At 39.4% G+C, this 26,235-nt stretch overlaps 3 protein-coding genes across 4 annotated transcripts; all 3 read right to left on the bottom strand.

Moving 5' to 3' along the window:
* Nucleotides 1-1,088: 1,088 nt before the first annotated feature.
* LOC125129482 (olfactory receptor 6N1) lies at nt 1,089-25,019 on the bottom strand. 2 transcript variants are annotated; one of them, XM_047784215.1, is made up of 2 exons: nt 24,964-25,019; nt 1,089-2,344 (listed from the first exon to the last, which is right to left on the bottom strand). In XM_047784215.1, the coding sequence occupies exon 2, from the start codon at nt 2,324-2,326 to the stop codon at nt 1,388-1,390; it is 939 nt and encodes a 312-aa protein (XP_047640171.1). In that variant the 5' UTR covers nt 2,327-2,344; nt 24,964-25,019; the 3' UTR covers nt 1,089-1,387. The 2 variants fall into 2 exon arrangements, with proteins under 2 accessions (XP_047640171.1, XP_047640170.1); XM_047784214.1 differs by lacking the exon at nt 24,964-25,019 and adding an exon at nt 16,588-16,651.
* Nucleotides 11,343-16,645, bottom strand: LOC125129480 (olfactory receptor 6N2). The gene is made up of 2 exons (XM_047784212.1): nt 16,588-16,645; nt 11,343-13,210 (listed from the first exon to the last, which is right to left on the bottom strand). Exon 2 carries the CDS (start codon nt 13,202-13,204, stop codon nt 12,251-12,253), a length of 954 nt encoding a protein of 317 aa, XP_047640168.1. The 5' UTR covers nt 13,205-13,210; nt 16,588-16,645; the 3' UTR covers nt 11,343-12,250.
* Nucleotides 24,029-25,179, bottom strand: LOC125129481 (olfactory receptor 10C1-like). Its single transcript, XM_047784213.1, has one exon. The coding sequence runs from the start codon at nt 25,176-25,178 to the stop codon at nt 24,234-24,236; it is 945 nt and encodes a 314-aa protein (XP_047640169.1). The 5' UTR covers nt 25,179; the 3' UTR covers nt 24,029-24,233.
* Between the last annotated feature and the right edge of the window lie 1,056 nt (nt 25,180-26,235).

Raw genomic sequence — 26,235 nt, 5'->3', positions numbered from 1 at the left:
ATTTATTACTAATTACAATGTCAATTAATTAAATGCAATTAATTATAAATTAATTATAAATTAATTTAAGTTCCTTAAAAAAGGGACTTAAAAAAGGGGGTAGGGATAGTCTTTATTATTTTGTTCATCATTTTATGTAGAGCTTAGCACAGCATCTGATGTATAGTTAGAGCTAAATAAACAAGTGCTGAATTGACTGGATGGATGGATGGATATGGTTAAGATGGCAGAAAAACAAATACTTTGAGATACTTATTATGTAATCTATGTAATTCTACATGGAATTAAAGCTTTTCTTATAGTCAACATTTGATTGTCTACTAACAGTAGATATCAATGCATAAATAATCCCTAACACCAGCTAATAATTAAATTCTCATATTTCTCATATACTAAATTATAGATTATTTTCTACATATTTAAGGAAATAATTAGCTTAAAATGAAATTAAAAAGTAATCCAACATGAAAAGTTATCCTATTTCCTGGTATGAACTCAAATTTTACATTCTCATATTTTATTCTGATAATAGTTATTAAGACTGCTAAGTCCAACATATCTCATAGGTTCTCCCTCTGACTAGTTTACTTCTTTCCTTTTGGGAAAAGTATCTGGGAAGTATTTTTGCTTAATTATATTTTCCTGGATATTTCTAATACTCAGAGTAATGACTAGAGGTCTGCGTGGAGTAAAAGAAATAAAGATAAATGTAATTTTTCTACTATCAATTATATGCTAGATACTTTGTACCGTGGCTTATAGATATCATCGCTAATTCTCAAAACAACCTTCAAGAACATATTTTTAACACATGATGAAATTGACTCATCAATTAAGAGAGTTTGAGTTACTTTACAGAGATCATGTAATTAATGTGACTAAATAAACTAGAATTTAAACACAGATATATGTGATAATAAAAACATGCTCTTCTCTACTACACCAATGTTTTCCATATTAATACATAAATGATCAGTATACACAAAATGACTGTAAATGGTACATTAAAAACTTTTATTTTTGTTCTAAAATTTATTTAGCAAACATTATTGTTTATAACATGACTAAATGTATTTACACTAAATCAAGTAACTTTGAAGAAAATTATGTATTGGAGGCAAGACATAGATTTGACCAAAATCCTAAGTATGGTATTTAAATGTCTAAGATTTGAATATCACTGCAGCACATCATATTGTTAGAAAGACTCTAGTCTCTGGTCTCAAGTTGCATGTGGCTGCAACAGAGAGTGCAATGATTGCATTAACACTGAAAACTAGGCAGCATTTTCCCCAGTTGAGGATCTCTTGTAGAAAAGTCCTAGATGCTTGATATTTCCCCAAGGTCATCTATCCTCAGTTGCACACTTGGCCTGTCCCCTCCACCATCACTCCAGTATCCCTGCCCTCTTTGCCTGCCTCCTCACAGCCTCTTTGATCTCCTTGTTACGCAAACTGTAGATAAAGGGGTTGAGGAAGGGTGTGAGCACTGAGTAGACCACTGCCAGAGCCCGGTCATAGTCCAGTGAGTAGCTCTTCTTCAGCCGCACATACATGAAGAGGATGCTCCCATAGAAGATGAGGACCACAGTGAGGTGGGAAGCACACGTGGAGAAGGCCTTCCTCTTACCTGCCCCTGAAGGAATTCTGAGAACCGTGTGGATGATCTGCACATAAGAGCTAAGGATCAACAGAAAGGTGGCCAGGATCTTGCAGGCGTTGATAACAAAGTCCACTAGGACATTGATAGATGTGTCAGTACAAGCCAAGCTCAGCACAGGAGGGAAATCACAAAAGATGTGCTGAATGCGATTGGGGCCACAGAAAGGGAGATGAGAGACCAAGGAAATTTCAGCTACTGGCCCAGCCAAGCCTCCCAACCAACAGCCAACGGCAATCTTGACACAGAGTGCTGGGGTCATGCGGGTAGGGTAATGGAGGGGCTGGCAGATGGCTAAGTACCTGTCATAAGCCATAGCTGTGAGGAGGTAGCACTCAGTAGCCCCGAGAGAGTGAAAGAAATAGATCTGAAGAAAGCATCCAGAGAAAGAAATGGTCTTCTTCTCACTCAGCAAGTTTGACAGCATCTTGGGGACGGTGGCAGCTGTGTAGCCAAGCTCCAGTAAGGAGAGAATGCTAACAAAGCGGTACATGGGTATGTGGAGCCGGGAGTCCAGACAGACCACCAGGAATATCAGCAGGTTCCCCAGTATAGTAGTGAGGTAAATTAGAAGTAACAAAAGGAAGAGATAAGCCTGAACACCCTGGACATGGGGAAAGCCCAAGATGATGAACTCGGTTACCTGACTCCAATTCCCGGGGTTCATTGTTCACCATTCATATCCCTGAAATGTAAAGTATGGCAGGATAAGAAAAAAGTTGCGCCAAAGAAGTCCTCAGAAGGAGGAAACACTCAGAGTACTTTTGACCTTCCCCTGAACTTCCAGAGTAAAGCACTCATAGTACACATGCTTTAAGAGGCCAGAGTTTCAGTCCCTCCCTCAAACCAAGGTCAACAGCCTCCTTCAGAATATTTACTCTTATAACCAGACTTAAAATGTCTTCTTTTATTTTACAGCCCATTTTTGGCCATTGTAATGCATTCTGTAACAAAATTATCTTGCCAAATAGAATCTATATGGGTAGAAATGTAGGTATTTCTCACCCAAGGTCTATATAACCATTTTCACATATTCTTTGTCTAAGGTCTAAAATATTGGTAGTGTATTGGACCCAGAGTACATTGTTTAAACTATATATATTTTATTTCTAATTTTAATTTAGTTTCTTCTTCAATTTTCTGTATGCCAAAGAATCAATCCCTTCACCCTCAACTCTTTTCCATTTCCTTATGGATACACAGATCCAACAGCATCTTTCTGGGGCATGTAATTCAGACTTTTGCCTCTTTTGGACACTAGTGAGAATCCCAGGCAAGGCTAAGGGAATTTCAGTAAATAAAAGAGGAAAACCAGGAAGCAAATCTCTGCATCTCTGGTCCAAATTGTGGACTTAGCAATCCTTCTTACCACTTTTCCCCTCCACGAACTTCAAATGCTCTTTTACAATTTATTGATTCACAAGTGGTAAATATTTATATACTGCTCTGTTGAGGTCAATGTAGCAAAAGTTAATTGAAAATTTTCTGTACTGTAAGCATTATGCCTAGAACAGGGGCTAAGAAGATAAAGAAAATATGGCACTGAATTTGAGAAACTAATATTCTAACAGAGAAAATAGAGAAGCAACTAATTGCTATACAGCTCTTTAAAGGAACCCTTGGTCATCATAGAACTATGCTACTACTCTCACTTGTTAGGTAACAAAAAACAAGCCCCCAAATTCTTTCTCTTGGTTCACTTACCACACAGCCATTGCTCAATTTCCTTCTCTGTCCCTTCAATAAACTCCTTTCGAGTTGTCTATTACTCATTGCCTCCAAATCCTCTCTTTCTGTTCCCTCTTTTTTATGATTTTTACTTTTTCCATTATAGTTGATTTACAGTGTTCTGTCAGTTTATACTGTACAAAGTGACCCAGTAATTCATATATACACACACACACACAAAGAACACACACACACATATATATGTATTCTTTTTCTTACATTATCCTCTATCATGTTCCATCATAAGTGACTAGATATAGTTCCCTGTGCCATGCAGCAGGATCTCATGGCTTATCCACTCCAAATGCAATAGTTTGCATCTATTAACCCCAAACTCCTAATCCATTCCACTCCTTCCCTCTCCCCCTTGGCAACCACAAGTCTGTTCTCCAAGTCCAAAAGTTTCTTTTCTGTGGAAAAATTTTTTTGTGCTGTATATTAGATTCCAGATATAAGTGATATCATATAGTATTTGTCTTTCTCTTTCTGACTTACTTCACTTAGTATGAGATATTTGTAGCAACATGAATGGAACTGTTCCCTCTTAAACCCATTCTAAATATACCTTCACCACACCCTCTCCATCAAAACTTCTTGCCTTAGAGTCTTCTTGCTAAATCCAATTGTCATCTCATTTTTTCACTTACTTGGACTTTCAGCAACTCTTAACAGAGTTGATCTACCCTAGTTCTTGACAGACTTTCATCACTTGCTTCTCAGATTGCTATGCTTTAGATTTCTCTCTACCTTAGTGATAGTTTTCTTCTCATTCCCCGAACTTTTTAATGTAACAGTCCACAGAGGTCAGCGTTTATTCTTCTTTTTCCTTTTTTTTTTTGCAAACTCACTGCTTTGTTGAAATCATCCAGTGCTGTGGTTCAGAACAACATATGTGTTTTGAAGACTTCTAAATGAATTTCCCAAACATTTCTCTCCCTTCCTCCAGACTCAACTGGATTCAACTCAACAGATTCACCTATCTACTCACATCTCCTATTGAGTAGCTTTTGGCCATCTCAAACCAAACTCCTGTGGATTCTACCCACAGTCTTCCCTATCTCAAATGATGGCAATTACAGTCTTTTAGCTGATGGACCAAAATTCTCACAGTCGTTGTTTCTCTATTCCTTTCATCCAGAATCTATTTTTCACTTCATTCAAGCACTGCCATCACTCACCTCTGTTACTGTAATTGACTCCTAACAGATCTTCTTACTTGTATTTGTCCATCAATAGTCTGACCTTGATTCAGCAACTGAAATTCTCTGTTTAAGTTATTAAATCAGGTCCTGTTTTTCCACTGCACAAATATCCTCAGTGATTTGACATGTTATAGCCTTTACTGTAGCTTTTTCCTCTCCTTAGAATTTTTTCCACCCAATATTCACTTGGATATCTCTTTTGTTTATTCCAAGGCTTTTCTCAAATCTTGCTCTCTCAACTGGCTTTACCTGGAACACCCTAAATAAAACTGCAGTCTATTTCCTTCCCTATGATCATATCCTGTATTAACATCACCTTTACCTACTTCTGATGTTTTCCATGGTACTTATCATTTTTTAACATATTATAAAATGTACATTTTGTTTGTTTGTTTGTTTGTTGTTGTTGTTGTTTTGTCTTTTTGCCATTTCTTGGGCCGCTTCCCGCAGCATATGGAGGTTCCCAGGCTAGGGGTTGAATCAGAGCTGTAGCCGCTGGCCTTTGCCACAGCCACAGCAACGTGGGATCCGAGCTGCGTCTGCAACCTACACCACAGCTCACGGCAACGCCAGATCCTTAACCCACTAAGCAAGGCCAGGGATTGAACCTGCAACCTCATGGTTCCTAGTCGGATTCGTTAACCACTGAGCCACGACAGGAACTCCCAAAATGTGTTTATTAGCCCAATTATTCGTTGTTTCTCTCCTCTGTAAAAGCAGGGAATTTTATTTTTGTTGTTCAGTTCACTGATGTATTTCAAGGACCTAGAGTTGTGTCTAGAACATGATAACAATTCAATAAATATTTATTAAATGAATAAACACACTCATTAAGGGGAATGCTAATTTGCATATGCAGTTAAAAGTTGGAAGAGCAGAAAATGAGCCACGGGCTGGATGTGGAGATCAGGAAGACCTCACAGAAGATATAATTTTTATTTGAAATAGAAAGAAATGTCAGAATTTTCCAGATAGAAAAATTAAAGGAATCTAGCCACAAGGGAATACTGGTATAGGGGCAGGATTATAAAAGGCATTTGGCCTCCTCTTTCTGCTGTTCAAGCTTATCACTTCTTCCCTCTCTAGGCACCTCTAATCTTATCTAATGCTATTTACTCTGCCTTTTTCTAGCACACTTTCTTCTAAATCCAAGCAACATGACCACCTCTCATACCAAAACCTTTATCATTGCAATAATTAACATAGGATGCTTCTCTACTAAGGACTTCTTCTGGACAGAGCTCTTGTATGGGTGACCCTGCTTCAGAAGAACTATTTTAATATCGGAGATTTCACTTTGCCTTAGTCTTCCTCACTTCGAATCCATAGCTGTCTACTTCCCAATTTTTCCTTCTCCTTCTTTCAAATCTTGAATGCAAACATGGCTCCTATAAAAGGTTATTCCCAAATTTCTATCCAACTCAAATAATTTTTTTCTAGGTGTTTTACTTTTCTTGCCTCTAAGTATAAATATAAAGCACCATTCCTGGAACTGCCCTACTCCATCCCTGGCCTCCCAACCCCATTCATAGATGAGTTGTATAGAGATATTAACTAAACTTTCAGATATACATGGGGGTCTGGCCTCAAGGTTGAATGTTAGAAGCCAGTATCTTGTCCCTTCTTATCTCAGAAAGCAAGGTTTCCGCAAGACTCATTCTCAAGCTATACATTACCTCATTCTCAATGATGACCTGCTATCTTCCCCCCCTGGATACTCTGCCTGGGAAATAAAAGTCACCATGACCAGGTCAAGCATTATTTCCCACTATAAACTAACACCTCTGTACAGTTTCAACTCTCCGATTCACAATTCTCAGAGAATTCTCAAATCACACACCTCACTCAATATGACAAAAAATGCTCAAAATTGTGAAATCTCAAACCACACACCTCACTCCAAATGGCAAAAAAAGTAATGCTTTTCCCCTTGCATTACTTAATTTTCTTTTATAATTTTCAATTACTATCATAATTCAGTTTCCAGCACCAAGAGACTGAGTCAATCTTGGAAGAAGCATTAAGCACTATCACTCACTTTAGTGGCTTCCATAATTGTGGATTTCATTGGATCACTTAGAATATTTTAAATGTGTCAGTGTTTCTCATCAATTTATAAAAATGAAAGATCCTTTAACATAACCAAAAAAAAGAAGAAACAACAGAATAAAGAGTATGCACCAAACTCGATATTGTCCTTATGTTTTTCCTTTTGATTCAGACCAGTATAAACTCAGATCTTCTCACCAGAAGGGAATCCATACCATGGGAACCCCCCCAAAATGGGTGTCAAACCTCTGCTTAGCCTGACAGTACCAGAAGGTCCTTGTCCCTTTAAACAGTTCTTTCCCATTGCTGAAATGCTTCAGTTTGATAACCCACCTCCTTCTATGACCTTAAATCTAGTTTCACCTGCTAGTATTAGTTTTTCTGTGGAAAAACCCCATTGTTCTAGTACAGACTCATAACTTTAAAAATTATTTTCTTTTTTTGCCTTTTTGTAGGGCCACTCCTGTGGCATATGGAGGTTCCCAGGCTAGGGGTCCAATCAGAGCTGTAGCCACTGGCCTACACCACAGCCGCAGCAACACCATATCTGAGCCACGTCTGCGACCTACACCACAGCTCATGGCAGCGCCAGATCTTTAACTCATTGAACAAGGGCAGGGATGGAACCTGCAACCTCATGGTTCCTAGTCGGATTCGTTAACCACTGAGCCACGACAGGAACTCCTAAAAATTATTTTCATCACTGTAGGGGTATCACTATTTGTCAAATGAGTCCTTTTATTTAGTTTTGACTCTTTTGTTTGTAGTGTATCCTCACTAGAATACACTTCCAAAGTCACTCTATATATTTCTAAACCATTTTCCAGCTCAGGTCCCTTCACATTTTTCCTTGACCATCCATGATGAACACTGACTTTTTCTACCTCTAAATTCCCAGAACTATTTCCTCAACTTTTCCTCCAATTATATCCTGTCATGTACTAAAATTATTTTTATGCATATATCTTACCATCCCAAAGCAACTCTCTGTGAGATTTTTGCAATTAAAGACAACTCACATTATGCCCCTTCCTCCAGATGCTTAGCACAATGCCTGATACACTGCAGCTGTGGAGGTTAATGAAAAAGAATAATGAAATTAAGGTAACTTGCACAGCTCCTTAGCTCACCAGTTACTCATTCCATTCCACTGGCCTCCTGATATTTTGAGTTAGGGCTCTTATATAAGTTGTCACATGTATAAATGAGCGTTTGCCTTAATTCAGTCCTTTGCAATCATATTCTGTTCACCTTACTCCAAAAAATCTTTTAGAAAAAATTTCTTGCATTCTATTTTCTAGTTTCCAGAGTTTCATTATCCGTAGCCCCAAATTATTTAGCATAGGGTCAAAAAGCTGGGAGTTAGGAGGGGGATGAATTTTAGAGATCATCTTTTTCTATGTCTTCATTTTGCATGAAAGAAAACTGGAATCCAGAAAGGGAAGATGATTTTCTGAAGGTCACACTAATTAAAACATAGCCAATTTTCTAATTCTAAGCCCAAAGTCTTTATTATAACATTTGGAAAGAAAAATATCTATGTGTGGGAGGGTGTATTTTAATCATTTGTGTGTTCTGAATAAGTCCTGCAAAATTTAATTATTCTCACCTCTCCCAATTTCTGAATGCTCTAAGTTTCTTCCTGGTGCTCAGACTGGAAAATAGCATGATGATAGAAATGCCTGACTGACAAGGTTCTTACCTACAGCTTGATGGTGGGAGGGCTCTGTCAGGTGTGACTTTGGCAGCCCAGTCACTGCTCAGAGTCAGGAGTTGGAAAAGACTCTGCTCACTTCCTACCTCTTGTTTAGAGCATCAAAGTCTGGTACTCCTGGGTCCTGGAAGAGTTGGAGTTTAGCAGTTTGGGAACCTATGGGAGTTAAGTTGAACCCTGAAAGATTCCTATCCCATGACCTACGTTCTTGATGGGGTCTTTATAGAGGCAGAAGCCCCTGGGCCTTAGAGCAGCCCTCCTGGGGTTGCTAAAGTGCTCTCTCAGGAAGGGAAACTGTCTTACAGAAGTCATTAGCCAATGGTCCTTCATCACCCATTAGTTCACTACACTTAATAGTAACCACCAATGTAATTGAGACAGAATATCTCCCCGGGGCAATGACTTTCTTCAGTAAAACAAAACAAAACAATAATTACATCTTAGAATAGATAAACAAAAGCAACGAGTTCTTACTTACAGCACAGGGAAATATGTCCAATTTCTTGGGACACAGAACATGATGAAAGATAGCATGAGAAAAAGAATGTGTGTGTGTGTGTGTGTGTATATATATATATATATATATATAAACTGGGTCACTTTGGTGTACAGCAGAAATTGACAAAACATTGCAAATCAATGATACTTTACTAAATTTTTTTTAGAAAATAAATTGAACCTACCAAAAATTAATAATAATTGCTGTGGGAGCTCTGGATTCAAAAGGATCCCTGTCATGAGACATGGGAAAAAGGATATATCTTCCAATTATGACAAGATCTTTCTAAAATGTGTCTGACCTTTTTGGACCAGAGAGAGTAAGGACAGAGGTAGGCCGAGTGTGTAAACACTGTCAAGGCAGACTCCTAATCTTGCCTGTTGCTTATATCTATTGCAGTTATATTTCTCCCCTACACAGGAGCTTCCTCTTTACTCTTCCGTCTTGCTCTGAGAAGACCCCTACCTCAGGATCTTGAGTTTCAATCCCAACTGTTCTTCCAGGCATTTATGTGATATTTGCCATGTAACTGAGTGTTTGACTTCCTGTATTTCATATGAAGAAGATAACTACTTTCCTCATATGAAAGGAAGAATGATCAGATGTGATAATGAATGTAAAAAATGTATTTATAAATTACAATATATTCTGCAAAAGGATTTAAATAATTTTTATACCTTCTGAGTCCCATTCATACCTTCAAAGTTGTTTATCCAATTTTTTTCTTCTCCACCTCTTAATCTATTCCTTGAGGATTTTACTTTTTTCAAACTGAGTTGTGAAGGTTATTGGGTTTTTTGTTCATTGTGGATAGATTTTAATTAATAATTTAACTTTTGAGTCAAAGTGTTATTTTATTCCTTGACTGGTATGGATAGATTTTTAATTAATAATTTTATTAATAAATGATTATTGATTTATTCAGGTTTCTCAATCTCTATATGCCAATATGGTCTAAATAGCCACTCTCCTTTTAGTTAATTTTTCCTCTCTTCTTTATTTCATTTTCAATCACTTCTGTTTGTGAACTAGAATATGATCTATCCTTGAAAGTTCTCCACTAATTCTACCTCCCCTCCAGCTGACATACTATCTTAGTTGATGTGTGGGTAAATAAACAACTGGCTTTTCCCTGACAAAGATTCTTTCCTTGACCAAACTCTTGCCCAGTTCCTCTGAACCTTATCCTTAATTAAGCCTCAAATTTGTCCTATGATAATTATACATAACTTATTGGAGTGTAGCCAATTTTTTTACCAAATCAAATAGAGGGAGTAAAACAAACTAGGAATCAGGCACAAAGTAAGTTTATTGTTTCATTCTATCATTTCTGACTCCTTTGTTTTCTGTTTCACATGGAATGTTAAAACTAGGTACAGAGGATGTGCAAGAGAGAGAAGAAAGATGCTACCTTTCATTAGTAAATAGGAAGGGAGTGGGCTCCAGCAGTGGTTGGAATCAGAACAGAATCACTAAAGATAAAAACATGTCAGTGATAAAACTGGGTAAGAGTCATTACCTATTCCATTTGTTACATTTTTATTGAATACTTACCATATTTAGGCACTTGCTAGATAATGGATATAAATATAGCAAGTAACAAAACTGAAATGATTTTAGACCAAATACATTTTATAGACATGTAGGAAAAACTGACAAATTATATCTATATTTATATATACACAAACTTGCATATATATACATTTTGATACATATTTTGAAGGAAAACAAAAGAATTCAAAAGAAAAGTAACATAAATTAGGCCAGGTGTTTAGAAGTCTTTAAAAGACAGTGTCATTTGAAAGTGACATTTGGATGGAAACTCATGCAATGAATTGAAGCAGCGAGTCACCTGAAGGGTTTCAGGATTTTAGGGGGTATAGTGCAAAGTTCCTGAAGCCATGCAGATCTTAAAGTATTTAAAGAACTCAAAAAGTGATAATGTGGCTAGATAAGAGTCAAGTGAGGGAGAAGAGATGGGAGTGAATGTTGGAGATGAAGGTATAGAAGAATATTGTTTAATTTTATTAAGTAGGATGAGGTTTTGGATTTTATCTTATGAGCAATTGGGAATCTATCATGGTTTTAGAGAATGGCATATCCAATTTAGTCTTAAAATATACCACTTTTGTTTTCTGTGGAAAATATATTAGAATGGGACAAGAGTAGGCTCATGGAGAGTGGATGGAATATTACTGTATTAATCCAGTTGAGACATGTTGGAGATTCATGCCAGGATAGTAACATTAAAGAAAAAGAGAAAAAAAAAACAGATTTGAGGATGTATTTCAAAGAATCATTGGCATATGTTATTAATGAACTAGAAGTATGGGTGGAAGAAGAAATGAAATAAATTATTCGAACTAGTCCTATCCAAGCACAGGGAAAAAAGAAGCATCAAGTTTTCAGAATTGGAAAATTGAAGATTCACCTGAGATTTTTATAAAACATTGAAAAAATCAAAAATTATAATTTTATAAAAATTCTTGCAGAGACTAGAAGGAAAAGAAATCCTCATTTTTTACATGTTAAGTTTTAAATTCCTGGGCTATATCCAGATAAGTTTGTTAAGGGGGTATAGCTCAGTGGTGGAGCATTTAACTACAGATACGGTTGTTAAGAGGTATTTGGGTATATAAGTCTGAACCTCAGAAAAGAATTCTGGTTTGGAGATATAAGTACAAGAGTTGTTGGCATAGTTAGGTATGGAATTTAAATCTGTAGGAATAACTCTGAGCACCTAGAAAGATAGTGCTACAGGACAAAAAAAGACTGATGAAGACCAATTTGAGAGATAAGGAGAAAATTATGAAACAAGGATAGCATGGAATCTAAGAGACAAGATTTTTTTTTAAGAGAAGAATCAGTTAAGTGTATCATAAGTTCAAGAAAGAGGAATGACAAGAAGGGTCTAATGGATTTGGCAGTTTGGAGGTCATTACTGACCTGGGCAAAATATTCATTGAAAGATTTGAGCCAAAATCAGATTGGAAAGGATCAAAAAGTGAATAAGTAAAGAACAGAAGATTGTGCTATTACTAATACTGAAAAAATGTTTGATATGATGAAGTTTGATTGGAAAAGGGAATGGTAAAGTAGACCTCTAGCTGGTTGGAAATTTGTAATGAAGGAAATGTGTATGTTTGTTTTTGAGAATGGAGATACTAAAGTATTCTTAAATGCTGGAAGAAATCTTCAAGGAAAAAACAAAAGTATAAAGATGCAGGAAATAGAAGAAAACATAAAGGAATAAAGTCTTTGAGAAGGTAAGTGGAAATAAGATTTGTTGCGTGTGTGATGATGGGACGATTATTCAAGGCACATTGATACATATGTGCAATGGTACATAGAACTTTTATGAGACCAACATTGAAGTGGAAGAAAAGCCTTAATCAAAAGTCAGTGGTGCATGGGACTGGCTCTCTCTCCCTTCTGGAAGATGGTTCTCCTAATGGCCTTAATGAGTTCCTTGTTACGGAGACTGTAGATAATTGGGTTGATCAGTGGTGTTAGTACAGAATAAACTACAGCAAGTGTCCGATCAAGGGTCAGTGAATAGCTCTTCTTTAGCCGCACATACATGAAGATGATGCTTCCAAAAAAGATGAGGACCACAGTAAGATGTGAGGCACACGTAGAGAAGGCTTTCTTTCTTCCTGCTGTTGTTTTTATCTTCAGTACAGCCCCAATGATTCTCCCATAAGACACCATAATAAAGAGGAAGGTGATAAGGATGATAAAGGCATTGATGGCAAAGTCCACCAGGACATTAATGGAAGTGTCCTTGCAGGCCAGGCTCAGAAGAGGTGGAAAGTCACAGAAGATGTGTTGGATTTCATTGTAGCCACAGAAAGGGAGCTGGGAGATCAGGATGACTTCAGAAATGGGACACAGGAAGCCACAAGTCCAACAACCAGCAGCCATCTTGGCACAAAGTGCTGAGGTCATAATTGCAGGGTAGTGGAGGGGCCGGCAGATGGCCAGGTATCGGTCATAGGCCATTGCTGTAAGAAGGTAGCATTCAGAGGCCCCTAAGGAGTGGAAGAAATAGGTCTGAAGGAGGCATCCTGAAAAAGAAATGGTCTTCTTATCACTGAGAAGATTAGCTAGCATCTTTGGGATGGTGGTGGCTGTATACCACAGCTCCAAGAAGGAGAGAATACTGACAAAGTGGTACATGGGTGTATGTAGAGCTGCATCCAGTCGTATGACTAAGAAGATGAGCATGTTGCCACAAATAGTGAACAGGTATGCCAACAGCAGCAGGACAAAAAGCCAGCCCCTGACATGTCCCACTTTGGGGAAACCAAGGAGCACAAATTCAGCCAGGCTTGAAAGGTTGTATGGCTCCATGGGAGGCTGAGATGGGGAAGGAAAGAAGAAAAAACTGGATTGAGACAACTGCAAAATCCAACTCAAAATTATTTGTCTTTACTATTTTTTAATATAAAAGGCAGAAATTTAATTACTGCTACCACTGCTGCTGCAGTTTATACTATCCTAAAAATAATGGGCTAACACTTATTAATACTTATTATGCATCAAGCATTTTACAAGTGATTTGCATTCAATATTTTACTTAATTCTCACACATGTAATAAGTGTCATTATTATACCCATTATACAGATGATAAAATATAGGGGTAGAAAGAATAGATTATGAAGATTTTCTATCTCATATAGATACAGAATTTCACAGAAACAGAATTTGAACTTATGCACTCTAACTCCATGCCGTTTATCTCTATACTACGTACGTGACCTTCCCCAAGCATTCTATTCCCCCTCCCCAGGTCATAGTTTTTCCTTCAGCAAGGTGTCAAATGGGGAATTTTGTCCACGAGACTAATGCAGTGGCAAGTCTTTTCTTATTGCTCAGTTCACTTCTATAAACTTTTATTGATACGCATGTGTCAGGCATAAGGAATACAGAATGAAACAAGGTACCATCCTGTGACCAGAAAGTTTGCGCCCTCCTTGGGTACCAGACACAATAGTCATCTTGATATAGCCTTGAAGTACAGGGCACTACAGGGTGCTAAGAAAGGGGCCCATTTCTCAGACAAGGATGACTGAGGAAGCGTCTCAGAGTTGGAAGCCCTTGAGCAGAAGTTTCCAGGAAGAGTAGGAGTTAAATGAAAGAGGAGAAGAAACATTTCAGACAAAAAGCACACGTGCAAACCCTAGGCTGGAAGCAGCTTGAGTTAGAGAAACATAGGTCTCTCTATGGTAAGGCAACTGGGAAAGCTCACCCAATGATCTGAGATCTTATCTTAAAAGGTGTGGGGAGCCACTGGAGACGGTTAGGTAAGTGCATGACAGGATCAGTTGTATATTTTTAAAACATCATTATTCTTCTTCAGACTCACAGATGAAAGTGTGAGTTTGCCATCTGGGTATTGCTGATGGAGAGATGAGAGTGGTGTTAACATATGTGGTGAGAGAGTGCAGACTGAAAAATGAACACGATACAGTGGCAGTTAGCATACATCCTGCATTTTCAGAAAAACAGCTTGGGTGAGAAATATACAACTGGACTGGCAACATGTCATAGAAAAAAATAACAAGTATTCTGATTGTTCTCAAGCACAAAGGGAAACAGATGCAAAAATAAGCGAAAGAGAAAAGAAAGCATCACAACCAAAAAGACAATGTGACTTTAAATGCCAAAAAAATTGTAGGCAATGTAGGTCACACCAGAGCCTATGCAAATCACACTGCACCTGGAGAGGGCTGTCTGAATTCTAGCCACCATACTGACAAACTAGTCTCTTGCTTTTTTTTTTTAATCTTTTTAGGGCCACACCTGTGGCATATGGAAGTTCCCAGGCTAGGGCTCTAATCGGAACTGCAACTGCTGGCCGAGCTGTATCTGCTCAGAGCAACACCAGATCCTTAACCCACTGAGCAAGACCAGCGATCACACCCACATCCTCATGGCTACTAGTCGGTTCATAATCCACCTAGCCACGATGGGAACTCCAAAAACTGTTTAATCAAACTAATTAATCTAATAATTATTTAAAAATTAATAGACTACCCCCTCAAAAAAATACTTTCCCTTCAACACATACCACAGACCCAAATACAAATATTGCTCCCAAACCCAAATGTTCTGCAGTGGAAATTAACTTCTAAGTTTGATATTTTTAAGTACTAAATTGATTCAAAGCAATTAATGTTTATTGCATTTTTTCTTGAATATCTTCTATTCTAATGGAAATGTATATTCACCCCTCTAATTACAGGAAGCAAATATGCTAAAACAGAAAGCTTTGCTTGATTACAATCTGGAAAATTTGCTCTTCCCAACCATTTGCTTCTGGTTTACCTTTTATCCTCCTTTCTCCATCTGGTAATTGCTTCTCATTCTTCAAAATGAGGTCAAATATCAGCTCCTTAGTGAAGCCTTTCCTGAACCCCCCATGAACTACGTCTTCATAATGTTTACAGTGTCCACGTATCCTATTGTATTACATTTATAATTAGTCTATAGTCCCCGTAAATGGGTAAGATCTTTGAGAGCAAATGTAGTACCTTATTATCCTTCACCAATGCCTAGAACCTGTAAGCATATTCTTCACCAGTGCCTAGAACAATAAGCATAGAATTGTGAACTCTATTTTTCTTGAATATACTTAAATTTTTGTGGACTAAATTTTAATTATATTTTTCAATTGCATCTGAAAACATCCTTCTTGTCCTCACAGCACTTCAAGCTCAACAGAGCTAAATAAACTTGATATCTCAAATTGTGTCTTGCCTCTCCTCCCTTGATCCTGTGGAAGAACCCATCATTACTCTCATCCACCCAGAAAAGTTACATTCAAGAAATATTTTGATCATCTTTTGCACATAGGTAAATGTTATTCAGGATTTTTTATCTTTCTACAAGTTAGCTTTTTGTAAGCTAATTATACACGTAGGTCCTTACAAACATGAAATAATTTCAGGAACACTCTTAACGCCTCTAGATCTCACACAGTTACATCACCAAGTGTCTTTAACCCCCTTCTCCATTAGAGAGCCTGGGTACAGCACTCACTAGGTGAAAACTTTTTGAGTACAGCTGCTCCTGAGATGATACAATATCTTAGACCTTCTTATTTAAAGCTCCTATGTCAGGAATGATTTTCTCAGATACCTCTACTCTGCCATCGATGACTATGGCAGCGTACAGGGCAACTTGTGGTCTCTCAACATTCACAAACTGGCCATTAACCAATCTCTTGGTTGTAGAGCAAATTTATTTATTGATTTATTGATTTATTTTTGTCTTTTTGCCTTTTCTAGGGCTGCTCCCGTGGCATATGGAGGTTCCCAAGCTAGGGGTCTAATTGGGGCTGTAGCCGCCGGCCCACACCACAACCACAGCAATGCCAGATCCGAACCACATCTGTGACCTATACCACAGCTCACTCACGGCAATGCTGGATCCCCAACCCAGGGAGAAAGGCCAGGGATCAAACCCACAACTTCATGGTTCCTAGTCGGATTCTTTAACCACTGAGCCATGACGGGAACTCCTAGAGCAAATTTAAGTGTCAAACAAGAGGAGGGTAGACATGACAGCCTTTAAAGTTTCTTCTAAATCTTATACTCTATGATTCTCAAAATTGGACACTCCAAGTTCAAGTTAAGTCATCTTGCCACTAAATCAACTCTCTAACTTCAACATACTATCTTTTCAAATCCTTTATTACAAGTCCCAGCTTCCAGATCCCCAGATCACTTACCAGGCACAGAACATCGTTCAATATCTGCCTTTGCCTTTCTTTGCTAGATATATGTGAGAGAGTGAGACTTCCTCCTCTTCAGCAAGATCTGTCCCCATGGGTCTGAGTCCCCAGAGCTAACCCTGACTATATCAGGCCACTAGGGGCATAGGCAAAGGAGACCTCACCAGCCCCAGGGATAGATGAGAATCAGGCCTGCGCAAGGCTCCTTGGAGGGCACTTGGACAGAAGCCAAGCCTCTTCTACCCAGTATGCTCAGAGAAGGCTCTCCCCAAATGCTTGCTATCCTATCACCCCTTCTTCAACTCTCACCCTTCTCCCCATCTCTAGTGATTTCTTAACATGGACTCTTGGACTCTAGCTCAGCAAACATGACCTTCAACCCTCCTACAACTCTTCCCATAAACATCTGCACTGGTATTTCCTTGTTTCACCTCACAAGTCCAAAGAGACTTTGCATGTCCCCTCATCTTTTCAAATAATGACTTTTCCTGATTATATGCCTGATCCAGTGCAACATTGCTTTTCCTTTGAGAAGATTTTCTGATAGAGCTGCTTCTTCTGGGGAAAAAAAAAGTGGGTTTTAGAGCCTCAGAAACCTTAATTTCAATCTTGGCTCTCATAAAATACTCATTTGCTGATCTGCTAGGTAACACATATTCTAAGCACAATGCATACATCAACTGACACAATCCTCCCAGTTACTCTATGAGGTTAGTGCAATTGTTATTCCCATTTTACATTTGAGGAAACTGAGGCACAGAGAGTTGAATAATGTGTCCAAGGTCACACAGCTAATAAGTACTCTTGTCAGGACCATGAACCAACCTACTCTGACACCGGAACCTGTGCTCATTTCTTCTAAGCTCCATTGCCCACAGAATTATTGTGAAGGAACACAACCAGGGACACACAGCCACAAACAGTGCCGGCCTCAAGACCTGTGCTCCTGGCCACCACTCATTACCTACATGCCCGTGGGCAGTCATTTATCTCTTTGAATCTACATTGTCTCATGTATAAGTATTTTGAGGCTAATGTGAGATGAAAACAAAAAGTAGCTACATTCATTCTCCAATGTGTCTGCATACATTCTTGTTTCATTTATAGGTGTAGAGTAGATGCTTATTAATTCGAGTCCTCCAAACAGCTCTGTAAAGACATCTAAGTTACTTAACCCCTCATAACCTTATTTTCTTCACCCATAAAGAGGGCATATTTGGGTTACTTTGAGAATCAGAGAACATGGCAACACCTTCTAGTAATAGAAGAGTAACACACCTTTATTTTAACAGAATTGGATTTATTGACTTGCTATAATGAGGGAGATCATACATCAAGTGGACTGTGGAGCATTTCAGTAAGGGGTTGTTCTAAAAGGATGATTTATAGGATGTGGGCTCATATTAGGTGATTTGGTTGAAAGTCCAAGGAAGCAGGAATTGATCTGGATTGCATTACTTCTGTTACTGGAGATAATTTTATAATTGGATATCTTAATGAATTTTATTTAGAATGTAGACTAAAGTTGCAATTGATAAAGAAGCAGCAGTCATTCCTATTAGCTAGGAGAGGGAGATTTTTTTTCCCTCATTTGTATGGTGATCTCGTTTTTGTATGTTCTTATAAACGTTTAAAAAATTGCCTTCCTCTTCCTCCTCACTGTCTTCATTGTGGTCACACAGTGACTTTGATGTTGGTTTTTTGTGAGAACACCATGGGCAAGCTTTGAGTGTTTTCTCTCTCTCAGATAAAAAACATAAAGGGCAAAATACAAAGTCTAGTATGTACTAGGTATCCATAAGCTTTTTCTTTCCCTCCCTACCATTATATCGTTTTCCCTTTTAGTGTTTTTCGCATAAATTTATAATTTCCCTGTCAAGGAGTTTCACTATATTACAAGATCATCAAAACCAGGACAACTCTGTATTCTTTAAAATTCCTGAATGAAATCCATCTTCTTTTTACTTCCATGCATTGGCCCTAAGGAGATCTTTTAGATTCAGTGCAACACCAAGTGTCACAAATGCTAGAAGACAGTTTTGATGCCCTGCCTCAATGATTTTTCTTCCATCTGAAGAGCCTTCAGCTGATCCACATATATGTTAAAGTTCCTCAATATACTGGCCACTTCGAGGTTGGATTTTGCTTGTCACTGTCGTGGTCTCTGAAAAGAGTACCAAGACTACAAAGACGCCATACAAAAACGGAAGTCAGCTAGATCCTGTATGTTTTTTAATCCCATTCCCCTCTGCTTGGAGCAGTCCTAGAACAAAATCCTGTTAGGGTGTCCCTCCATCCTGGACCCCTTTCACCGAGGTAACACTTCCTCATTCCTCTGGTCTCCACTTGAACATCTCTTCTTCAGAGGTCTGACCTGCCCACACTATAATCTTCCAACCTTCCTTCTGTTCATTGCATCCTGACTGTTCCTTTCCCAGCACAAGTTTTAGTTATTTATTCATATGTTTATTTCTCTCTTTTCATCAATAAATGAAAAAGTGATCCCCTTGCTGTACAGTGGGAAAATAAAAAAATAATAAATAAATAAATGAAAAAGTGAGTCAAAACAGAGATTTTAAAGTATATTTAACATAATCATTCAGGGCCTAGTATTTTCCCTTACACAAAGTAGACATTCAAGAACTATTTGTTGAATTAATTAAAGTCTTTCCTGATAACCCCTACACACACACACACACACACACACACACACACACACAAACATATACAACATTTACAACCAGGATAGGTCGGATTCTGTTGTGTGTTTCTAGAGAAATGTGTATTTCTGAATTCACCCAATTTCTAATAACTTATCCCATATCTATTTATAAACTGTTATTTATTTATTTATTTATTTATTTATTTACTTATTTATTTATTATTTTGCTTTTTTAGGGCCACTCCCAGGAGTTTCCCAGGCTAGGGGTCGAATCGGAACTATAGCTGCCTGCCTACACCACAGCCACCAGCAACACTGGATCCAAGTATCTGCAATCAATACCACAGCTCACTGCAATGCTGGATCCCCAACCCAACTGAGCACAGCCAGGGATGGAATCCGCATCCTCAAGGATACTAGTCAGACTTGTTTCTTCTGTGCCACAACAGCAACTCCTAGACTGTTGACTTCATGAAGGCAGAGACTGTGTTTGTTCCATATCTGTCCATTCAGTGCTGTATCCCTATTGCCTGGCACAGGGGCTGGCACAGAGAAGACATTCAGTACAGTTTAAAAATGGTTGTGAACTTTTTTGTTTCCTGCCTGTACTTGTTTGGAGAGGTTTGTTGTGGTTATTGTTCTTGCCCTTTCTGTTTTGAAGCCCAAGAAGAAGACCCTTTCTCACTTCCACTAAGTGCATCTCGTAAGAGTCTATCTTCCCAGTGCTTTCAGATACTTCTGAATTCTGATCTTGCCATCTGCCCTTTTGTGTGTTCCTCCCCCACTTTATCTACAGATTTGACAAGTACGCCATTTAAGTTCTCTTCCAGGATATTAATAAGACTTTTGAGTGCCCATGCTGATTGAGCAGAGAGCACTGTGACAGACCCCTAGATCCTTGGATTGAAAGTCATTTTGAAATAAACATTCTTTAGGAAAAGTTATTTTTCTAAAAATAAGCTGTCCTGACAATACTCTCATCCAACCCACATTTTTTTTTTCCTTTTCTCCCCAAGTATATCCAGGGCATGTTCATAGAATTGGGATCATGCAGGAGAGAGAAATAGAAAGTAAGAAGCCCTGGTGATAATTGAATAGTTTTTTGTTTTTTGTTGTTGTTGCTGTTGTTGTTTGTTTTTAGTATTGTGTAAAACATCAAAGGATACTGTCTCAGAATCAGAATCATCATCAGTGGAGTGATGCCAAATGAAACACCAATATGAAAATGGTAAGGGACCACTTTTTTTTTTCTTTTTAGGGCCACACTTGCAGCATATGGAGGTCCCCAGGCTAGGGGTCAAATCAGAGCTATAGCCTCCAGCCTACACCACAGCTCACAGATATACCAGATCCTTAACCCACTGAGGGAGGCCAGGGATCAAACCCGCATCCTCATAGATACTAGTCAGGTTTGTTAACCACCGAGCCACAATGGGCACTCCAAGGGAACACTTATTAACAGGTCCTGAGAATACTATTTGTCCTAAGATTGTAATTTAATCAACTTATTGTTTACCAGACCATACATTATAGGACAATATGTAAATGCTGTAGGGAAGGGGTGGGCAAACTTTTTATTAGTGCCATAGAGAAAATAGTTTATGCTTTACAAGCCCTATAGTCTTTGTTGCAACTACTTAATGCTGCTTCTGTAGCATAAAATTAGCCACAGACAATATGTAAATAAATGGAAATGGCTGTATCCCAACAAAGTTTGTTTCCCCAAGACAGGCTGCCTACCTGAGTTGATCTGTGGCCATAGCTGAATCCAGGGCTGTAGCTTAGAGACCCCTTTCATGCACGCACACCCACACCCACCCACCCACCCACCCACACACACACACACACACCTTCTTTTGAGAGATATTTTTCTGACTCTACTGTTTTGAGATTGCTTCCTTTTGTCATGATCCCTGAAATGATATCTTTCCTTAACGCAGAAAGTATTTGTTCAGCAAAAAAAGTGTCAAGTGAATGTAAAGCACATAGATATTCTTCTACAAAGTTTCTCTAATTTTGGCTTTGACGCAATCAACAAATACAGATTTTTGGAGAGCTATATCCACCATGTGCCCCGTCACTCAGAACTGGAAGTCAGTGCCCTTCATGTGACTTGATGATGGCAGAGATAACCCTGACAAATCCTGATGGGAGCAGGGATGGCCATGGAAATGTCATCTAAGCCCTCTTTCGAGGAAGGAAAATAGCCTACTAAGAAGGAAATAAACTATAATTGAAAAGAAACAGTAAAGCCATCACTTGTGCCTCAACATTTGTTTAGAGACTTTTTTTTTGTCTTTTTTTTTAGGGCTGTACCTATAGCATATGGAAGTTTCCTGGCTAGGGGTCAAATTGGAGCTGCACCTGAAGCCAATGCCACAGCCAAGGCAATGCTGGATCCTTAACACAGTGAGCAAGGCCAAGAATTGAACCCACATCCTCAGAGAGACAATGTGGGGTCCTTACTCCAATGAGCCACAATGGAAACTCCTATAATTTTTTTTTGTCTCTTTGCCTTTTCTTGAGCCATTCCTGCGGCATATGGAGGTTCCCAGGCTAGGGGTTGAATCGGAGCTGTAGCCACCGGCCTATGCCAGAGACACAGCAATGTGGGATCCAAGCTGCATCTGCAACCTATACCACAGCTCACGGCAACACCGGATCCTTAACCCACCGAGCAAGGCCGCAACCTCATGGTTCCTAGTCGGATTCGTTAACCACTGAGCCACGATGGGAACTCCCAGGAACTCCTATAATTTCTTATTTTCAGAACTTTGTGATTGTCAGGAACAAAATGCTTTTCCAATAATGACTCTGCAGATTCATATAAATCATTTTTCCAATAATGACTCTGCAGATTTATATAAATCATGTTCGAAAGGATTTTCTCTAACTAGCCTATATTTAAGTGAAAAGGCACATGGACCTGATTCCTGGGTTCATACAAACTCTGAAAAATCCGCAGTTGGAAGAAACAGCAGGGACAATGAAAACTCAGTCAGCAGAATCAGACCCTTGTTTTTTAAAATGCTGTTTTGGAGCTCCCTTTGTGGCTCAATGGGTTAAGAACACGACTAGTGTCCATAAGGATGAGGGTTTGATCCCTGGCCTCACTCAGTGGGTTAAGATCTGGCATTGCTGCAAGCTGCAGCAAAAGTTGCAAATTAGACTTGGATCTGATGTTATTATGGCTGTGGTATAGGCCTGCAGCTGCAGCTCCAATTCAACCCCTAGCCTGGGAACTTCCATATGCTGCAGGTGCAGCCCTAAAATTAATTAAGTAAGTAAATAAAAATAAATAAATAAATGCAATGCTATTCTTTTATCTTGCTCTGTAGAGTTAAACTTTTTGAGTTCAGACTCTTTACCTGTTGACTTTGGAAAGACACATATCCATTTTTCCCTGTTGTGGGAGAATGAATGAGAAAAAGGACACAAAATATTTAAGTATCAATAGTATGTCTGTGGAAGAGATTACGAAATTAGGGGAGAGCACGGGATGGTTCTGGGAAGCAGGGAGCCCAATCCTACCTCTGGAAAGGAGAGACAGCAAGGAAGCCCAGAGCAGAAGAGCTGACCAGAGCAATCCTTGTAAGACCCTGTGGCAGGTCATGTTCTCTATTAGTAAGAGAGTTACTCCATGGGAAGAATAGTCTGGATGTCACTTCATACACATTTTCCTCCCAGTAAAATAACTTAAACACCAAGTCATCCTTGTAATAGAAATAAAGTATTTCGACACCATTAGGCAAAAACAGGAAACCCAAAGCTCGTTTACCCTGTCATTTTCTAAAATGCTGCCCAGAAGAATTATTTTTAAAATGAGTTTTCCTTTGGTATTTTCAGTATAGTTGGGGCCATGTTATCCTGAGATGGAATCTTCAAAGGAGATTGTACAGTTTCACATCCAATTTGAAGAGAACTTTCATAAAAGTACCAACCGAGTGGCCAGGATATGAGGATTCCAAAATCTCAGGTTTGGGGAAAATGTCAGAATAAATTTCTTTAAAACTTTTATCTTTCTCATTCCCTTTCTGCCAAGCCATACACTCCTTCCCTCCCCCTAACAGAGATATGCAGAAAGTAAAATGGAAAAGTCCATTTCTTGATATGAATTAATGTGTTGCTGCTACTGGTGTGTGCGTGTGTGTGTGTGTGTGTGTGTGTGTGTGTATTTGAGGGAGAGAGAGAGAGATGGGGAGAGAGACAGAGACAGAGAAGACAACGGCTCCTCAAAATACAACTGCAAGCTCTTTGAAAACAAAAATTGTGCTTCCTTTTTATATTTCCTCTTGGCTCCCAGAGGTGGTTTTGCACTCAAAAGATGGTATCAATAATGTTGCCTTGTTGATAACTAATCATTTCAAATTCAAGAGCAGGATCTATCTCTACAACTTACTTTTAACCATCAGCAAACCCAGCGTCCCCAGATATTAACCCCTTGATCTTCCCGATTAGAAAGTGAGTTCTCAGATCCATCTTTAAACATTCTTCTATGGTAGGATCACCCAGAAACACCAAGCTCCATACTGTTATGAACCCTCTTCCCATGGCTCACCAATCAACACCCAAACATTTACTCAAGAAATTCCTTTATTTTTCTTCCTGCTAACCTCATTCACTACTTGCACAGATCTTATCTAGGAATCCTAACTTGAGCAAATTCCAACAGTCAGCTTTGGTTTTTTTAAAGTCTTTTAAACACAGTTATCTCTCTTAATTTCTAAGTCTACATAAATATTTGCACTTACATACTTATTATTTGATTATTTTTAACTTATGTGATCTTTCACTCATATTAGGTAGGTATGGGTTTAGAGTCCTATTTCTCCAACCTCTACAAACTTTCCAATTTGCCCCAATCCAAAACGGAATCCATTTAAATGGGCATATGCAGAATATTTGATAAATTACTTGATTAGTTCATTGACTAATCATCTAAAACTTACCCTTACCAAATGACCACCCTATGACTTGATCATCAGAGTGCTTTCAATAGAGACCTAATACTAAGGGTGACCCTCAAGACAGCCACCCTCACTTCCTTATTACGAAGAGTATAAATAATGGGGTTGAGAAACGGCGTGAGAAAAGTATACACCAAAGCAATAAGCTTGTCCGTGCCCTTGGGGTGACTCTCAGGTGGCCCCACATAGACAATGAAGGCAGAGCCAAAGAATAGCACCACTACAGTTATATGGGAGGAACAAGTGGAAAAGGCCTTGGCTCGGCTGGCAGCTGAGGGCAGCTTCAGCACAACTCTCAGGATACCCCCATACAGACCTAAAATGAATGAAAGATTGCATGCATTGATAATGCCAATAACTGCAATGTAGACTTGAGCATGCCAGCTAGTGTCCACACATGATAACTGCATTAGTGGGGCCAGGTCACAAAAGTAATGAGCCACCTCTCTTAGACAGAAGGGGAGAGTGGCCGTGAGGCCGGCTGGCACAAGGGCAGCTGAGAAGCCAGCCACCCAACTGGCCCCTGCTAGCCACAACTGTACCTGCCTGCTCATGAGTGAGTGGTAGTGGAGTGGACGGCAGATGGCAAGGTAGCGGTCCAGTGCCATGACACCCAACAGGCAGCACTCAGTCATGCCCAGGGAGTGGAAGACATAGAGCTGGACAAAGCACGCAGCTGAGGAGATGGGTGAACGCCCATGGAGTAAGGTATGCAGCAGCATGGGCACGGTGGTGCTGACATACCAGAGTTCCAAGAAGGAGAGGACGCTGATGAAGAAGTACATGGGTGTGGACAGCCCAGAGTCTGCCCAAACCAGGACAATGACGAGCAAGTTCCCTGCCAGGGTGAGGAGATAGATGCACAGGGTCCCCAAGAAAGCCAGAGGTTGCAGGGTTCCAGTGGTGGTGAAGCCGGCCAGAAGAAAACTCGGCGTCCACGTGTGATTGGCATGATCCATGATTCCTAGGAACAAGGGGCAAAGACAGGAAATGAACTACTTCAGGATTCTGCTAGAGAAATTTTCCAGAACCAGAAGTATAGAATGCATAAGCCTGAAGGTAGCACTTGATGCATTATCAAACCACTCTCCCTTCTCAAAACAGGAACTGAAAGCCAGAAGGCAGAAGTGATTTGCACACTATCACAGACTGTTGCTGACAGAGTGGAAGTGGAGTCTGGGTTTCCTGGTCAAAGCCCTCTTCTGATTGTATAGATTGTGACACCAGAGTCCCAGGCCCCAGAATACTCTCCCACATACTCCACCAGGAAATGGAAGAAATAGGAAAATGTGCAGGCTCTTCTACTTGCAGTGCAAGTGAAATGCCCCACGGTTGCAGCACCCACCTGTGCCACATCCCCCACATACAACAATCAGCCCAACTGATTGTTGGGAAAAGTGACAAATGCTTTCTCAAATGTGACTGGTAAGTTTGCTCAGGGAGCCTCTCTGGACCTTAAGAATTTTCTCAGTAAGGACTGATGGAGGGAGAGGAGGGAGAAGACGGAAAGGTGAATTCTCCAGAAGAGTCCCTCAAAGCTCAGAATGACGGGGCCAGATGAGGAATCAACGATTAGACACAGTGCATTTTCAGGAAGGATTTCCAAAAGGAATTATGTACTAGGAAAGTGCATGTGAAGTGATGACATCAGGATCCTAAGGAATCAGTCTCCAAGGGCTGTAGAAAAAGATAAACACATTCTCTTTGGGAACTGGCCCCCTCGACTTGCTTGGCCGCCAACTGAAAACGAATCTTGAGCCTGGCCATTTCTCCTCTTTTACGTCAACGTGTTCTTCTCTAAAGTGAGGAAGTTTGAATAGATAAGTTATAAAGCCCCTCATAGCCCAGACAAGCTGTGGTTCTCCAGAGCTACTAAAAGAAAAGTGTTTTCAGGGTGAAGGTGAAGATCGGAGATGTACAGTAAGGTCCCAAAAGGTTTCTTCCCACCCATCTAATAGCCCTCACTTAGGAAAGGTCAGAGCCCTCTCTTAGTCCTCTTCTTCAGTTCCTCCAATC

The sequence above is a fragment of the Phacochoerus africanus genome, chromosome 6, assembly GCF_016906955.1.
Source record: "Phacochoerus africanus isolate WHEZ1 chromosome 6, ROS_Pafr_v1, whole genome shotgun sequence".
Taxonomy (NCBI): domain Eukaryota; kingdom Metazoa; phylum Chordata; class Mammalia; order Artiodactyla; family Suidae; genus Phacochoerus; species Phacochoerus africanus.
The sequence above is the reverse complement of the archived record's forward strand: the minus strand, read 5'-3'. Positions and strand labels throughout refer to the sequence as shown.